Source organism: Polyodon spathula, chromosome 33, assembly GCF_017654505.1.
Source record: "Polyodon spathula isolate WHYD16114869_AA chromosome 33, ASM1765450v1, whole genome shotgun sequence".
In the NCBI taxonomy this organism is placed as follows: Eukaryota; Metazoa; Chordata; class Actinopteri; order Acipenseriformes; family Polyodontidae; genus Polyodon; species Polyodon spathula.
In genome coordinates this window covers 1,714,259-1,733,288 of record NC_054566.1, presented here as the reverse complement: position 1 = coordinate 1,733,288, position 19,030 = coordinate 1,714,259, and the positions used below count along the sequence as shown (strand labels likewise).

General features: G+C 38.8%; 1 protein-coding gene across 2 annotated transcripts in view; it reads right to left on the bottom strand.

Moving 5' to 3' along the window:
- Positions 1–17,074, bottom strand: part of LOC121303564 (golgin subfamily A member 1-like) — a 33,787-nt gene extending 16,713 nt beyond the window's left edge. The window contains exons 1-11 of one of the 2 annotated variants that reach the window (XM_041234352.1): positions 16,890–17,074; positions 14,091–14,328; positions 12,989–13,079; positions 10,265–10,339; positions 8,472–8,569; positions 5,949–5,981; positions 5,343–5,471; positions 2,269–2,438; positions 1,318–1,429; positions 1,000–1,095; positions 585–710 (exon numbers count right to left, since the gene is read on the bottom strand). In XM_041234352.1, the coding sequence (XP_041090286.1) occupies positions 585–710; positions 1,000–1,095; positions 1,318–1,429; positions 2,269–2,438; positions 5,343–5,471; positions 5,949–5,981; positions 8,472–8,569; positions 10,265–10,339; positions 12,989–13,079; positions 14,091–14,225 (1,065 nt within the window). In that variant the 5' untranslated portion in view covers positions 14,226–14,328; positions 16,890–17,074. The remainder of the gene's footprint in view (positions 1–584; positions 711–999; positions 1,096–1,317; positions 1,430–2,268; positions 2,439–5,342; positions 5,472–5,948; positions 5,982–8,471; positions 8,570–10,264; positions 10,340–12,988; positions 13,080–14,090; positions 14,329–16,889) is intronic. The other variant, XM_041234353.1, reaches the window with a different exon arrangement.
- Positions 17,075–19,030: the final 1,956 nt, after the last annotated feature.

Sequence of the window (19,030 nt, the reverse complement as noted above, 5' to 3'; positions counted from 1 at the left end):
CATTTAAAATGTTAATTACTCTTCTCTGTAAATTATATGTATAAGTGGTGGTGGTAAAGGTTGCCCCAGTTGTTTCTGCTAACTTGGCTTGGGTTTTTCAAGCACAATAAAATTGGATCAACCTTGCATCAAAAACACAAACCAAGTTAGTTGTAATTTAGCTTGATAGAAGAAACAATTGGGGCAACCTTGGCCCCCAACGGTTTTACAGTTGTGCCTAATTGCTTTGCGCTGGGCAAGGTTGCCCCACTGGTTTCTTGAAACTTGGCTTGTGTTTTTGATATCTCCACTTTAAATGGCTGGAGAATTTTGATAACCTGGCATTTTTTTTCACATTTCCAATGTGTTTTTGTTTCAGAGCTTAACTACCACATGAATATTTATTTATTTACTTGTCTGTGTGATATATTCTATCTCATCAGAACTTGTACGTATTTATGTACTTAAAGATCTTGTCATATTTTCATCATACCACTTTCTACAGCAAGGGGAAGAAAATCTAGTAATCGGTTTGCTATCAGGATGAATATAAAAGGCTCTTATTGTGTCAAGGTTTCAATGAGTTAGGTAGAAGAGTTCAGTACCTCTTTAAGAAGCTCTTGCAAGTGCTCATCCTCTGAAAGATTGCCATCAATCCTTTTCTCTAGTGAAGAAACTTTGACTTGTAGATGTGCGATCTGTTTATCTTTCTCTTCCACTACATTAGCCATCTGTAAGTGAAAACAGAAGTCTGTGGTTCTATCAATAACTTCAACTGAAGAATCTCCTTACAACACAATGGATAAGCATTTCTCTAGATTTATGTAAAGCTCTGATGTGTGATTTGTTGAACTACCGCAAGCAAAGGTGCCCCCCGCGTATCAAACTCGAAGCATTTCAAAATGTACTTTTTGTGGCTATTTAAAAAAAAAATAAAATAAAAATTAATTAGAAATCTCCATAGCTTCAATTCAAGGTCAATAAGAAATTTACATTGTTCAAGTCCGGATAGAAGGTTACCTTTTGTTTGTGCTGTTTGTGCTGTAATTTTAGAGACTCGTGCTCTGACTGTAGGGAGCTTAAAGTCTTCTCGAGCATTGCAGCTGCACTTTGAGCCTAAAACAAACAAACGGAAAGTGTTACCATGCAATGCTATACTAGACATTTGTATAAGCAAGCCATGGCAGAGTGTAGTGCATTAACTGCATCACCTGGTATCCAAGCCATGGCAGAGTGTAGTGCATTAACCGCATCACCTGGTATCCAAGCCATGAACTGCTTAGACTAAGAACCTGCCGGATATCATTTATTGAGGGGTAGTTACTGAATTGATATTACCTTCTGAAAATCTTCTGAAACTTGCTGAACGACAGTCTGTAGCTCCTGGCCTCTCTTTTCCAGTTCGGTTATCTTTTTCTCTGCTTCCAAGTGTGTAGCAAGCAATTCCTCTCTTCAGGACAAATATGAAACAAAAACAAGTATGTCAGTCACATACTCTCTGTCACGGCAGTATGATAAATGGGTCATTCTATACCAACTCAACCAGAGCAGTTGCTCGACTGTCCCAGATTTTGCTAGAAAAATTCACCCAGGGGTTTTCGGGCCTGCTGAGTTCACAAATGCAAATGTATTAATTTTTGTGTTTTTTTTTTTTTATTTCCCCTTCGAGCTGTGACCTGGCAAAGTTCAAGTGAAAGTGAAAAATCTTAGACGCTCCCATGTGTAGAAAAATGTTAATTACCATCTTCACAAAGAAGTACGACACAATATATTTAATTAGAGGTATTCTTCACATTTGGCACTACTTAATCTGATAACAACAAACATTTAAAAATTTCCATTTGAATATTTTAGTTGGTTGTACATTCACCTAAATGTTTAGTATTGCTCAAAAGTGAATGGGACTGTGTTTTAAGTTAAAAAAAAAAAATGAAGTCCTCTCTTCCTCATCATTTATTTACAAACATGCTTCCAGCCTGTCCTGGAGGAACTATGCTCTTCGGGTCTGAGAGAGCAATTCAGTCTCCATGTTTGCAGCATCATTTTGAGACTGCAGCCAGACTGTGCTCAGTGCCAAAACCTGTGCTGATTTCGTCATCAAGCCTGGACAGCTCTTGCAGTTTAAAAAGACATACAGCAGTCATACAGACAACACCACTCGGAATCAAGCAAAGTGTTCTCTAAGAGCGAGCTGACCACCGGACACAATATGCCAAGGCCAACCACTATATGAAATGGATAAATACAAACGTATTCAATACAAACCCATGTATTCCCCCCAGGATGTACCTTTCTGTCTGAAGCTCTCTGTTCCGAGTCTCAAAGCACTGTTTGCTTTCTTCCATGCTTGCCAGTTTCTCACTTGTCTGCCGTAGCTCCTCTCTGGTCTGCTTCAGATCTAAAACATGCTTCTCCAGTGCCTTTTCCCTTTGCATCAAAAGGTCTTCCTTGCTTATCAACTACAGAAACAAAACATGACTTGCAGTTAATGTTACAAAACCAATGCAGCACGTTTTGGTTATGAATACACTGTAGCATTATTACTAGATCTCACATCTCGCTTTCAGTGGTTAATACTAGCAGAATGCAAGTCTAATTTTATTAGTTGCAATTCCACCCCAGTATTTAGGAGTTAAGAAAAACTGAATGCAATCTATTAGCCCAAAATCATTAAAGACTATTCACTACAAAAGTGTACTGTTTTTGCTATTTATTAAAAATGACCTTAATGATAACAGTTGATTAAAAAAATCACGCTAATGGCATAAACACACAGTAACTAAATAATGGCATAACTCAGCAACATAATGGGTCACTAAACAGGAGTTACTGTGATACAGGAACTAAATGAAACACACTTCATAAATTACTTATTTGGTTTCTAAAAGGTAAAAGGATAAGTTGTTGGGAAAACCTCTACATGAGTGTTGATAAAATTGCTTGTCAACAACAAATACAGTGTATGTTTGTCCCTTTTACATATTTGGTAGGCTGTGATAAACATCAACAAATGTAATCTATTAACTACTGTTTTTGGCAACTTAGGTAGTTTCAGTATAAAATCACTGCAGTTATGACAGTCAGCACTCGGATATCCATTACCCAGATACACGTCAGTCACGTTTTACCGCCCTTGTATTAAGAATAAAATCAATCCCTATTACATAAATATGTAACAAATTAACGCACTTATCAGTCTCAAGCGATTTTTGACTCCAGCACCAGTTTTCTGATACAAAGCTCTCCTCTTCAATGTTATAATGTACTTGTTTATCCATCAGTCCTGAAGGTACTCCATGACGATTTCAAATTAGACTTTACATGTAGAATCTACACAAACTGCTTCACATTAATACAGTTAAAAAATGCACACAGAATATAAATAAGATTTAGAGAACAATCAGCTCAGGTGCAAATGATTTGTTAGAAAGGTCACAAAATTAGTGAAACGATTTCAGCCTAAGTGTACTCAAAAAGTGGTTTAACGTGTAGATAATTTCCCTCAGGTATATAAAGACTTCCAAGCTGCAACTCACAAAGTGATCCTACAAAGCAACCATGAAGACCAAGGAGCTTTCAAAACAAAGTCAGGGATAAAGTGGTAAAGAGGCACACAGCAGAAGGGTACAAGAAATGGTGCCGATTATCTCTCAGTGAAGTGAATCATTAAGAAGTGGAAGATGCATCATACTACCCAGATCAGGTCGTCCTCCCAAACTGAGCAGTCAGGCAAGCAGAAAACTGTTTTGGGATGTCACTCTGAAGCCAACAATGACCTTGAGAGATCTGCAAAGTTCTGTGTCTGAGATGGGAGTCAGTGTTCACACATCAACAATAAGCCGGTCTCTACACAAAGCTGGCCTGTATGAATGAGTGGCAAGAAAGAAGCCATTACTCAAAAAGCCTCATCTTAAAGCACATATGGAGTTTGCGAAAAAGCATGTAGATGATACTGCAGACAAGTGGAAAAATGTTTTGTGAACTTTTCGGTCTAAATTCCAAGCGTTATGTCTGGCGCAAGCCCAACACTGCACATCACCCAGTCAACATCATCCCAACTGTCAAGCATGGTGGTGGCAGCATCATTATGGGGATGCCTCTCTTCAGCAGGGACTAGGAAGCTTGTCACGATAGAGGGGAGAATGGATGGTGCATTCATATGATGATAATGAAAAAAACTGAAGTCAAAATGTTATAGGGTCATGTGACAGGGTTGGCTGGGTGGCGACGTCAGACCAGAACGCAGGAGAAAATCAAACAAGTAAAACACTGCAGTGCAAAGGCGCTGCGGTGCCGCTCATTTTCAAACAAAAATTAAATAAAAGTTTGAAACAAAAACACACCGCTCGCAGAGCAAAATAAAAGTTTTAAATAAAAAAAAACACAAAACGAATAGGTCAGACTAGACAAATTGCTGTGACTGTCCCTATTCTTTTAGTTTCTCTTCAGGTTTCCTCTTACTCGCTCTCGGTCCTCCTCTCGAACACCCACCCCTTGCCGCCAAAGCTGCAGGTCTTTTATATCACAGCCGAGGGGTTAACTGGCTATTAATTCTCTCATTACCCCTCGGTTATAATCTGCACAGGTAGTATGATTATTGCTGACAGTCACGCATTCACACAAGGTATTTCATAAAACAATTCATCATGGCAGATGGCACCTTGCTCGTCCTTGCCAAACAATAACAACTACGGCTTTTCGCCGTCATATTTCAACATAATAATCATCATCATCATAATAATAATAAAAAGAAAGAAAACACACATACAAGCAGGGCTTTGCCCCCTTTTCATGTACAGTGCTCCTGGCCCTGTTACAGGTCATATATGCAAGTGTTGAGTGTATCACGAGCAGTTCACATTAAGCAGGTTATATTTAAGGCTTAACTTTATTATGTTAAATGAAAACCATGACTTGTTTTATGATAGTATTGGGAAGAGTTAAGCCTGATATTGGATTGAACTTAAGGCCACAGTAAGCATTTTAGGATGTCCCCACATAACATACACATACATGGCTGGTTTCACAGTCCCTGATTAGCACTAGTCCTGGACTACCCAATGTTAATTTAGGGAAGGTAAACCAAGATTAGTGCTAATCTGGGTCTGTGAAACCAGACATTATGGTATAAATACAAACATGATAAAACTGAATATATAAAAACAAAAAATCCTATTTCAGAAACCAAGAAAGCAGTTAGATGAAAAGATGTCTTGGGTCTATATATAAAGGTATGATATATTACTGCACATATTGGTGTTTGATTATAGGTGAATTTTATTATGTGGCCCATCTCTGTATTTGTTAGGATGGAATAGATTACCTGGACAACGTACCCTGTGTAACTGAATAAAGTGAATTACCATATGTTTAACCTTAGACAGCTCCTGCTGTTGGAAGCCCTCCAGCTCGTCAATCTCGTCTCTTTTCTGGAACAGATTCAAACTCTGCTCCATCATTTCGTCCAGCTTTAATGTGAGGGCACTCTTCTCCTAAAAAGGTTTTGATTGAAGCAAAGAAAATCAACTTCATCATAGAACACAGTTAAAACTATGCAAACAAAAGGCAGGTATCAAAGGGGAAATGTCTCATGACACCTCTATGGGAACCATATTAAATAAGGGTCAATGTCACGGTACTCTATAAGGCTCCGACAGTGTTTTATAAAATTACTGTCATAAAAGGCTATTTTTTTTCTTTAATGATACCCACAATCAAATTTGACCCAGAGGACCATATAATTGATTTGTGCACCAAATGACAATGTATTATTTGATCGTAATCATCCAATAACCAACAGTTGCATGATCTTAATATGGCAGCCATAATAGACAAAGGGTACTGTTTGATTTTGGCCATGGATGAAGTTGGCATCTCAGTTTGTCAAGTATTATCACTGCCATGAAAAAATAAGCTAATTGAAATCAGTGATGTAAATGGGAAGTCAATGTTAAATCTTGTGACAGTACCTGTTCAAGACTTGACAACTTTTCTTTCCATTCCTGAAAATATGCAAAAAAAATAAGTTATATGGAGAAAGTATGACAACAAGTGTCAAAATGCAAAATACACAATACAGTGTAAAACCGTACAGTGGCTCAACATACTCGTGGCAGGGCAGAAACCCTGCTGCTGTAAATAGTGTGGGTGTGAGAATGTAAGGCTGGCAGGGATGGGATTGCTAATAATCTGTCCCTGCAGCAATAACAGGTGTGGCCATTTCCTTAGTTAGGTCATTGATGCTAATTGGGGAGTGGCCACGTTTATAAAAGCAAGGATAAATGCTTTGTTTGAGAGAGGTGTTTGGAGAAGGAAAGCTACAGAAGGCACAGCTCAGCCTGGCTCTTGTAAGTTTTGTGTTTGACTCTCTACTTTGGCCCTTGTGCCATATTTGTTTGTTTACTGTTGTTTTGTGCCTGTGACAGGGGAGATCTGAACTGGCTGTTGGGCGCATGCGTGATCCTGGGTGGGGGGCAGGTTGGAAGTTGCACCCCCGGAGACTCTTTGGAGCAGAGGCGTCTGCAAGCTGAAGAGGCTGCCATTTGCGGGGCTTGCCTGGACTTTGGGCCCCACAAAGATGACTCCTGCTTTATGATGGTGTACGCAAGGGATGATGTGGAGATTCCTGACGAGTGGCTCCGCCTTAAAGCCCAAGATCAGCTGCCTACCCGAAAGCCAGAGACGGGCTCCTCTGCCTCCCGAGCCACCTGGGGTGATGGTTTGGAGACCTGGAGGACCCAGGCTGGTGGCTCATCTGTAGAGAGTTTGGCCACCCTACGCTGTGCTGCCCTGTCACTGTCGCTGTCACTGTCGAAGATCCCTGCGCCATCGCTGCCAGGATGTCCTGTGCTGTGTCCTGTACCTCTGCCAGCTTTGCCACTGCCAGACGGCCCAGCGCTGCTGCCAGCATTGGGACCACCCTCTGCATAGGAGCCTCAACAAGGGGAAAGTCACTCTGGCTTAGGGGGTGGAAAGGGGGTTAAACGGGCACCTCCTCACAGCCCAGGGGCCACCAAGGGGGTTATTCGTTTGTTTATTGTTGTTTTGTCCCCCTATAGGATTACTAAACGTGGCCTTTAGGTCCGAGGCTCCTTCCTGTCAGTAACAGCTTGGGCCGTGACACTATCTGCTATAGTAATACTTAGTGTGAGCAGCACAAAGGGTCTTAAAGGTGTAGTGCCTCCTACTTTAAGAATAGATTCTATATTAAGATGGTTGTTACCTCAAAGAACATTCTGAAAATATCAGCTCTTTTTCTTGTCATGTTATCAGCATTTGGAAAACAGACAATTGCCACCAGACCTATAACAAACCTTTTTGTAAACTTCTACTGCTTCCAGACATAGCAGGATATACTAGTAGTATTTCCTCATAACACTGTAAATATGATTCAGGGTTACCATGGGCAGTAATACAGCAATATTGCAATAAACATCCCAGTATTACCACCTAATGTCCTCAGGGAATCTGGAGGTGGAAATCTCAATGGCCTTCTTTTTATATTGTTACCTGAACAATATTAGTTGGATATTTCATACAAGCAAAGAAACAACCTATTATGTTAACAGTATCTTCATACCAGGAGTAAACTATTTGTACTTTATTAGAAAAATATCTTCCCTACCTACCCAACATTAGAAACGCTAGGTTCTCCCCAGGAATTCTGTACAGCCAGGTGGCAGAACATTATAGCCGGGAGCACTTTTAACAGAAAAATAAACTTACCTTAAACACATAATATGACAAAGAATTTGAATAATGTGTTGTCTTTCGTTGACTATATCTGGTTGCGCTTTTTTATGTTCTACATTTTCTTTCTCATTAGTGTTTTTTATGATGGTAGGTGACCGTGCTTATTTATGCACTCTACGATTTGGCTGGGGAAAGATAATGCAGGGCTATTAAGAGTTAAAAAAAAAAGTAACCTTTTTACTTCCTTTTTAGCTTAATTAATGAGCTTATTGCTTCATTTAAATTGTGTTATGTTTTCAGGGCATTTTGTTATTTCAGGTCTATTTTAGTTTTTCGCTATTCTACATTTTTTGAATGCAACTGTTCATTTTAACCATTTATTAACACAACAGTACTCAAACACGTTTGGTCACCATTTGATAATACATTTGCGATTTTTCGATAATAAGGCGGCCCATTTTATGTTTAGTTATCTAGATGCAGTTTGACCTGTTTATACAATCTTTCTCCAAGTACACAACCTTTGCTTCCTTGCATTAAATTAACCATCCCTGTAGGGACAGTTTATATACAGAGGCTGCAGGCTGACATTTTGGGGGCTGCATGCAGCCCATGAGTCTCAGGTTACACATCTCTGCATTAAATGATGAATGGATTAGTAACTGAATCGAGGGTCATCTGCTTTCATTATGTAATTAAGGGTATGTTTTAACAGATACCTGGGTTTACACCACTGCTCCAATGAGTGTGAGAGATTTCAATCCGCAGAGCCCATCTCATTCCAAGCTTGCAGTTATTACCTGATCCTTTGCTTCTAACGCCCGTTCCATTCCCTCAGACATCTTTGCTCGGCTGGCCTGGTATGCTTCATTCTGTTCTTGCAGTTTCCTCATTGAAGCTGGTTATTCAAAACAAGAACACTTAGGGTATGTCAATGGTTGTGCTTATCAAACATATACACATTAGACGGTGTAGTCCCTGAGGTCACCAAATTCATTTCTCTAGTGCCCTTTCCCTTGTTGTGCCGGTGATCTTTTCATTTCTAATATGTTTCTTCACATGTCTCTGATGGTTATACTCTATGGAGCAGCCCTCCCCTCACTTATTACGTTCTCTTTTAAATAATAATAATAATTAAAAAAAAGATCTAGTAAGTACTTACCACATGCTGTACCATAGATGATACAGAGTAACATCATAAACATTTAGACCTTAGGATTCAACACCTTTAAAAACTTTAAACTGAAAATCCTTGTACCGGATCAAAAAAAAAGCCATCATAAGAAGCCCTCCACTGCAACATTACATGGATGAACTACATGTATATAAAATGCATGTGTACAGGGATAGGCTTTGAATAAATACCCTGTACATAGTCTACTGTATAAAACTCTCTCTATTGACAATGGGTAAAAGTTTAGGTAAACTGCTAAAAACTTTAAAAGAATTACATCCCTAATACAGAGTTTTAAAAACCCTTTGAAAGGGCCACTGCTAGTAGCATTGAGGGGGCTCCAATATATCAGACCAACATGGAAGAGGAGGGCTGCTGGAGAGATGCTCATTCACAACGAATCAAAGGTAAAGGATACATAAGGACCTTTTATTGTTTTACATGTTCTCATGTGTTGCTACAACTGTTTACATAAGGTTTGTGTATCGCTTAAAAATTTTATTTATTTATTTTTTTATTTTTTTATTGGCACTTTTTTAAACTTTTAAATTGCATTGCCTGCCTCAAGATGGCTTCCCATGTACCCGCATGGCCTCTCAGAACTACACTTCCTATCATCCTCCTGCTCACTGGTAAATGTAGATGATGGGAAATGTAGTTCTGAGAGGTCCATGCAGGTACATGTTGAAGGACCACTTCTCAGTATAGAGTTGAACAAGTTTATTCACTTGCAGTGTGGTAAAGGTACAGTGAATCAGATTGAGTAGTATTTTACAAGGGTGCAATCAGCACTCCAGATAAGATGCACATGGGTGTTTTACGCAATGAAATAAATAAGAGTTGCACATAATATTTAAATTGAATGTGTAAAGATAAGCACAGCTGCTGTATAAGTACAGGTTCAAGCTTCTTGTACTTCCCTGGCTCTGGGGTCTCAATGGTTAATAGTGAATACACTACATGCATCAGCGAGATAAATGACGGGACAGCTTGTAGCCTGCCTGGGAATTGCCAGACACAAGTCACCCTCAACCTAACCTGGTGGGGAAGGTGTTTCATTCAAATTTTCATAGCAGAGCTACACTGGCTGGGATTTTGACACATAAAACAGTTCCTTTTGTGGGTTCTCAGATAACTGCGGACCCCAATGGTCGGTATATAATAGCTGTGGGCAAACTGTACGAGACTCAGTTAAGGGGGGGGGGGGCAGACAACACTGTAGCCTAAATGTACAGTTAAGACACTCTTACTAGTCCTTAATTACATATATTATGTAAATTATCAGGAGCCAAATGTTTGTGCAATCAAACTCCTGTTAAAAAAGAAAAAAAAAAAAAAAAAAGTATCTCCCTTAGAGCTCCTTTCATGCTGTGTGAAGTAAAATCTCTTCAGAATAGATTAAGCAGGGGCAGTACGTACAATCCTGATGTTTTTCTAATGCAATCTCAAGCTTCTCTTTCGTCTTCTGCAAAATTCGGAGCTGTTCAGCATAATCTTGGAAGTAGACCAGAAGTAGGAAAAAGAAAAGGGAGAGAAAAAAAAAGGGACAACAAAGGATAAACATGAGTGGAAAATGACAATGATTTTCTTACATGAGAAAACCATCACAGTTAAGGGCATGCCAGGGTGAGTGCCATCCCTTAACATGGCAATGGGTTAAAACACATGGGGTCAATCTGGGACCAATTACAGAAAATATGGCATGGAGGTGTTATTGGCTACTTGCCTTACAGACATCAAGCATTGTCTAATGTTGATAAAACAGGGATCATGCTAGTGGGCTCACAGAACCAACAAAAAGGAAATGTGGGATTACAGGAGCTCGACCCTTGCAACCTCTCATCAAAACTTAAACTAGATAGGACTTTTTCTTGTAGAGCTCCAAAATTATGGAATACTCTGCCTTCGTTTGTCAGGGAAGCTGGGATCATTACAGTTTCAAGTCAAGACTAAAAACACACTTATAAAACGGCTTCCTTATCTTCGTGGGTTTTAACGTAACTTTAAAATTGCTGCTTTTGTATTATTCTGTTATTTAAATGGTTCTTACGTGGCAGTTGTACGTGTGACATACTACGCAAATGTATTGTGGTTTGATCTCTTTCTGCTATGTACTGTACAGTTCATTGTGATACTTTTGTATAAAAAGCGCTATATAAATGGAATCAATAAACAGGAACAAACACTAGGCAGTACAGCAGGTCTATGGGACATTTCGATTATTCCAATGAAAGTGGCGTTGTGTAAACTCGGACACTTCTTTTCCCAAACTGAGCACGGATGAAAGTTTAGCACCAGAGCGCCTATTGGTGCTAAATTATTAAATACCACCCTAATCAAGCCCCCCTTACAACATGAACCTTCTCTCCTGTGTATAAGGACAAGTGTGGGGGGTCATTTGAGTAATCCAGACCCAGTGAGAAACTATCATCATCTAGGTTGCTAACAAATAATAATAATAATAATAATAATAATAATAATACAGGTTGCAAGCAACTTTACGGCTTCCAGTGAGTTACTGTGACATTTAAGCATTTTGATATGTTGCCATCAAGTCAGTTTTAGACATCACTTTCCAAAGGTGTTTTTTTTTTGTTTTTTTTTAAACAAACTTGACATTAATAGTAAAACACATTTAACCTTAAGGTGAGGTCAAAGGTCACGATCAAGGTAATTTTTGAATAGCGGGTTCCTATCAGTGTTCCATAGTAACCATGACTACCTACACTCTGTAAAGAGTATAAACCAGTTTTGCATTTGACCTTAAGGAGAGGTCAAAGGTCAAGGTCAATATCAAGGTATATTTTGTTTTTAACAGAGCATACATTAATTCCCATAGACCATCACACTGAAGTTTTAAGAGTATTCATTTTATGTGTAATATATGCAACTAGAGCAATGTTTTTTACTGTTGCAAGAAAACCATACTTGGATCATGAATGCCAAGTTTTGCTTCATCAGATTAGCAGTTTGGAAAAGACATTTGTGTGTTAACCCTTAGCGGTCTATTTATAGCGCCTGTCAGGCGCATCAGGTTCAATTTATTTTCACATGCTCTGTTTATTTTACATACGCTGTTTAAAAGTAAAACAGGTTTAACACTTTGCGGTCCTATGTCGGACCCTGTCCGACATCATTAAAAAGACGTCAAGCACAGGTCTCCAGTCGTTTTTTCTCTGGAAAAAGCCGAGAAAACTTTATTGGCCGAGAGACCAATAGCAGCTTAAAAAAAAAGGGGGGGGGGGGGGGGGGGTGACTTAGACTCAATTATGTAGTCCCTTCGCCACTGACTATATTGTACCTGTATTTGTTTGTTTTATCGACGAAGGCTGCTTCAGGAGTCCTGTCTTCAAATATCACAGACAGTTGCCAAGCTTTTTGAGATGTTATAGTAATAAAATATTGACTTGTATCACATTATTGAGGAGTTTGGTGATAAAACAAGTGATCAGGAGAACATTTTAGTATGCACAACTATGAAGAGAACAGGCTTCCCAGCCATGGCCTTAGAAATCTAATAATAATAATAATAATAATAATCATAATAAAATACTGGACACTATGTGCACAAACATGTCAATTTCTTTAGAAACCAAGAGCAGATTTCTGAAAACTGAAATGTTTGCAGGCTATCATGCTTTTCTAGCACATTCCTTTTCATTTTCCAGAAAGCACAGTAACACAAAAGAATGAGTTAATCAGAAACTGGGAAATTGACTTTTACCAGGAATAAATACATTGACTTTGCAGAACTATTTAGATCTCCTACATCTTAAAGCATGTTTTCATAACCGTACCCAGTCAAAGGATGGCACCAGATATTCACAGCATGTCTTAAAGTAGAACTAATACAAATGTAATACTTTTCAGTAAAGCACACTTCAACAGAAATAGATTTTATAGGTCTTTTTATGTTTACTGTGTCAGAGTTTACCATATTAAATCTTTTACCTTACACCGTGAGATGTTAACAGTGAAACCAGTTTCAATTACTCTTCGTATGTTATCAGTGCAAATACATATCTTATATGCCTCTTACCTGATCATTTGCTTGCGCTCACTATCAATTCAGTTCAAAGGCAGCTTGCCTGTAATATGTGTAGACAGAGATACACTATACAATTATATGTATCTATAAAATACCTGACAATTTCGCCTCCAGTTTCCTGATTTGATAATTTCTTCTGAGGAGCTGGGATGACAGATCATCTCTGGAACTGCTCCCATCAGAGGCCTAGGCAAAGAAAGGGATTGGTTTTATCAGAAATCAATTTGCATTAGTTTGTTGTTTTTCTTTGATGAGATGAACATTCTCTAAAGTTAGAGAGCCAGCAGTTGAGAAAGGTTTTCTGAATACCTACAGTGCACTTATTTAAATAATCACAGGCAAGTTTTGTGATCAAGGACCAACACCACCTCTAGGGACACCTCTAGTACAATACACAATGTCACTGTTGAAAAGCCAGTGAATTCAGTCACACCCTGCTACTGTGAGGTTGCATTGTCTTTTTCAGTTTCATTGAAGTAAAGAGGGGGATATATATTTGAGTTTCTGGCTTAAGAAGTTATCCAGATTCACCAAAACAAAAAGGCATAACAACAACTTCTATCTCTGAAGCCTATCTTTATAGTCATTCATCACATCAGCACCATATAGATCTGTGCAGAAAAAACACAGCTGTATTTGGGGAATCACTGCGATTATTGTAAAAAAAAAAAAAAAAAAAAAAAAATTAACAAATAAATTAAAAAATCAGGATGTGTTATTTGGCACAATGGCCAGTTTGTACTTCTCCCCTCCACACTCGCCATCATATTTATTTTAGATTACTTTATATATATATAGATAGATAGATAGATAGATAGATAGATAAACATTACCACTCAAAAGAAGTCAATGACATTGTTTGAAGAGTATTGTCTATTGTATAATCCTAATAGGTTTCAAAAAATCTATAATTAGGGCTTCTGATTTTCTGACTTTTATACTCTCCTTTAAGAATTCAATTGATACCTGTTAAATCATCTGTGTACCTCAATCACAACAGAGAAATGTGCTAATAGTAAAACTGATTTACTATTTTTCTGTGAAAAAAGTTGCAGTTAAAAGAAAGTGTGATTGCATTCTGTCTGAAACCCATTCTCAGGTGTCATTTACACGGCATATTTAACTTCGCTCCCTCCCAGCACACATTTGCGCGTGTGCTACAGCAGTGACCAATGCAATGCAAGTGTTAATACATACAAAGTCATCTCCAGAGTCGGCTCCCACTGAAGTGATGGACTCCTTGCTGACAGATCTGGGAATGCGCCCTCCTGCCCCGGAGCGGGGAACGGTCGCTGCCTCTTCTGCTATCTTCTTCTTCAGCTTCGCAAACATCCCGAGTGTTAAACTGAGCCAGTTCAAGAGAGTCCAGCAGCAGTGTCACCTCTGCTTATCAACGCCTGAAGCCTGTCAGTCAGTTCACTGGATTACCTGAGGACTACAGAAAATAAAATTAACAATCAGGTTTGGAAAAATCGTACTTCTTACTGTATGAATAACCCATGCTATTATCTTTATGTTTGTCCTGTATTCATACAGCCAAACCCTTTTAATAAAAAAGTACGAAAACACTTGAGATGTGCAATACAATAAATATGCTTTCTTTACTGTGGAATTTAGAACATATAACTTGATTACAATAACAATGCAATATAATGTTCTACTTTGATTTTCAAATGTGATGTTAAGTAATGATTGTATAAACCCAGAGTTAAGCTACTACATTATATTCTTGCCAGGACATGTACAATGTCCTGATAATAAGCACAGGGTGGGAGTGATATTAAGGGGCTTTGACTGTTATTCTGTTATTTATTTTTTGAGGGCTCAAAAAAATGTATTTGACTTAATGTTATGTATCATTTGGTATGTCATGTGTATTTTATTCTGAAAAAATATACACATTTATTGAATGTGTTCCTGAAAAAAGTATAAGCATAATTATATTGTGTTTCACATGTGTATTCCACCTGGAGAATATTACTTAGGAATGATACAACACAATGAGGTCGACTTCATTGGCAGATTTAATATTTTAGCAAATGTTTCTCAGACATTGGCCCCAGTGTGAGGTAGTCCAAAGCAAAGGCAGGAAGATACAAGAGCACAATGACACTGTCAATAGGGTGTAATGCCACCGTGGACAGCACCGATTCCACCTGGCCAGGACGCTGCTCAATCACAAACACTGGAACAATGCCATTCTCACTACTACACATTTTCAAACTGGTTATTCATATACCACTGTTCAGCATCCCTGTGAAGCGTCGTGTTACCAGTAACAGGTGTCGTTAATTTGTGTCATCGTTTCCGTTATTGAGTAATAACAGAACAGCTGACCATAGAAAACAATGGGACAGCAGTGTCTGGTTGTTGTAAACAATGGGACAGCAGCGTCTGGTTGTTGTATAAGCAGTGGGACAGCAGTGTCTGGTTGGTTGTTGTATAAACAGTGTGATAGAGTACAGGTCAATGGGGTAGAGTACAGGTCACAGAAATAATCAACAAGGCACTGTTTATTTGCAGCTGAGGTGTACCCAAGGCTTCTTTTTTGTTTCTATTTTACTGTATTTATACCAATAAAAGCTGCTGCTGCTGCTTCCTGGTACCTGATCACCTCATGATGCAGCACTTATTATAAATAGTTGCATATCCAGATTTAAAATAAAAATGAAGAACCAAAATATCCACAGCAGAATCAAAGAGGGACCAGTAAATATGTCAGCTTATATGGGGCAATAAAAATAAAATACATAAAATAAATAAAATCACTTTAAAATGTTCAGTAAAGTCTGTCTAAAACACATAATATTGTTTCTATGAACATCTATTCATCACTCAACAGGGTCTTCATCCAAAATACCCCGATGTGCACTTCAAGTGCTAGTCACTCACACCCGACCTGCATCCAGTGCGAGGATTCAAGCTTCCCCGTTTTTATTACATTAATGAACTGACCATGCATCTAAAGCGACACTGATCACACTCAAAGCATGAATAACTGAGTCAGTAGGTTTACTAACAGCAGTTGTTAATGGAGCTATAAGGGAGGGGCAATGTATTTAACATTCACACTCTTGGCACCTACTCATTTAAATAATACACATATTGGTGAGGGTAGTGTTAGTTTCAAGCCCTGCTTTTATTATGTATGATCATTCAACAGACTATATGGTACACTTCCAGATGATAACCTGCTGTGCAGCGTGTTATATTTCATGGACAGGTAAAATACTATAGCTGACTTACTTACAACCTTGCCAGCTCAGTAACAGTATGATTACACCCACTGACACAATGGTTTAGGGTTACCTGTTCACAGGCAATGACCCACCTGTTAAAGACTGCAGAGTCTAACCAATCAAAGCTCTCAAACCTCGAACCACTACCTAGAACCACCATACAACTCTGGGGGCGGGTCTTGTATTTCAAAGAGGCCTAAAAACAGCTGACCGGCTTCAACATAAGCATCGCAGGCCTTATTAAACACGTCGTATGAATCAACCTACAGCCCTCGATTAAAACAACACTGAATCTAATTACGCTACATAAACATAATTTAAACCTGCTGTTTTGTTAAACGTTTAAAAGCCTGGATTTAAAAAATCGGCACTAATAATGTTACCAATAGGGTATCCAAAAATGAAAACAAATTAAAATATTATTCAAACATATACTATATTCACTCATACAATGTTCCTCTACCAGACGTTATTCCCTCAAAACAAAACAACAAATAAAAACATTTTTCTGTGCGAGGTGCAACCTTTTTCCTTAAATTCTACAAGTTACAACTGCACTAGCTACAGTTATGAATGCACCCTTGCAGCCATCGTACAGGAGCACTCTGCAAACACAAGGAAACAACTAACCAATAAAACTGTAAGTACATAAACTAACTTAAAAACAAAAACAGATAATAAAGAAACGTATCTCGTTCCCACCAACATAATCTGAGCACACCGCGGAACAAGCTGTTCAGGTTTGACAGCTACTTACAGTGATAGTTACTGTGAACAGATTTACCTCCTCCTTGCCGAAAATGAAATCATATTTGGCAGTCGCCGTTCATTTCTCTCTAACTAATTTAGAATTTGATATACATCTTAGTTTAAATCTGAGTGGTGTTTTTTTTTTTCCCAGCTGCAACTTCCTTCACCTGCCTCTCGGGGTCGGTGTATGTGGCCGATGACGCCTCCAGAGCATCGGGGCCGTAGCTTGCACGCTCATTGGCGACTGCAGACGGATAGGGAAGGGCAGTGTTGCGATTAGCCCCGACAACAGTCAATCACTAGAAGACGAGAGTTTAACTCTTCCAGCGTCGTTCTGTTTTATTTTGAGGTGCTTGACGTGGGAATTGCCAGAATGGGTTTTATTAGAATATGTTGTCTTCTTAAAACTATATGGAGGTGATGATTGTTGAAAATACATTTGTGAGAAGGAACTTGGTATTCCAAAAAAAGACATCTCATTTTCTTATGTAATGTCCATCGATATATTGTAGCATTTCGGGTCCTTTTTGGGACAGAAATGAGAGTGCAACCATGAGTAGACAATAATTAAATAATCACATAAAGTATAAAGTACATAAATAAACTCATAAAGCGAGGGAAAGGGGACTGGGCTTCGAAAGTGAAAATAAATGATTGTAGTAGTTTTTCTTTTACCCAACACCCCAGTCTTTTCCCTGCACCCCCTTATATGCCCTCGCTTCTCCCCGTCTTTTGAGCCAAACCTACACTCCAATTCCCCTCCACACACATCCACACGCAACCCCTGCACGCACACACCCTACACGCACACACCACCATGCAACCTCTACACTCACACACCACCATGCACCCCTGCACGCATGCACCCACCATGCAACCCCTGCACGCATACACCCACCATGCAACCCCTGCACGCATGCACCCACCATGCACCCCTGCATGCATACATCCACCATGCAACCCCTGCACGCACACACCACCATGCAACCCCTGCACCCCTGCACGCATACACCCACCATGAGAGAGCACTGTATAATAGGAACAGTGTGCCCCATACTGGATGGTCTGGCAGTTCATTCCTGGGTCAGTCAGAAGCCAGCCACCCAGGAAGGGGGCAGGGTCACAATGCTCAATGTCATCGCCATAATGTGGTACACAATGTGTCAGTCATGGATTGGAGGAGACGTGATTGAACTAGCTATTGTAGCGAACACGACTGAAGGTATAATAGGGGATGTGATGATGTAATCTGTTCCTTCGTTATGGTTACTGAAAGGATCTCAGCTGTTGTAGGATGTTATTCTCAATTTTCACAGCATTTAAGTAATGTGTAAAACAGTACTTACAAAAGCATTCCTAAACAGTCCTTCAAAGTCCTGAGAACAGGGCTGGTGGTCCTGGATTAATCAGTGTCTTTGGAATATTTTAAGGATCTTAAATGAACCCTCCAGTTCAAGTTGCTTCTTCCTTATTGCTAATAAAACCGTTCTATAAAGATACCTGCTGCATACTTCTAATCACAAATTTCACATTACTGGAAATAAAAAACCTCTCTATTTATCAAACATATATATATATATATATATAGAGAGAGAGAGAGAGAGAGAGAGAGAGAGAGAGAGAGAGAGAGAGAGAGAGACGGAGAGATATAGATATACACAGTACCAGTCAAAAGATTGAGTACACCTACTTGAAACCAAGTTTTTCATGATTATCTATGCTTTTAACTATATAAACTTGTCTCTAAACACTTAATATTTCATTATATGATGCATGTACTTATATAAGCTGATAATCATAAGTGAATTGCATTCACAAATTTAATTTTTAAATGAAAATGTAAATCTTGTCAATTTCAACGAAGTGGTCACCCAAAGCAAGGGGATTTCAGTCTGAAGCTCATGTCAGTTAAAAGTCTGAAATGTGTATAACACGGTGTTAGAACACTGGGCTAAGTATAAAAGTGTCTTTGTTAGATGTTCTGTGAGTTAACTAGCATGTTACCTAATTAACCTTTTGTCACCAATTATTGTTAACAGGTGAGGGTCCATGATTACTATAAATATAGGTAGCATAGCACAATTTGTCATTCCTAGATGTAAGGGAGCAGAAAATGTCAAAATATTCTCAATTAAGCAAAGAAAAATA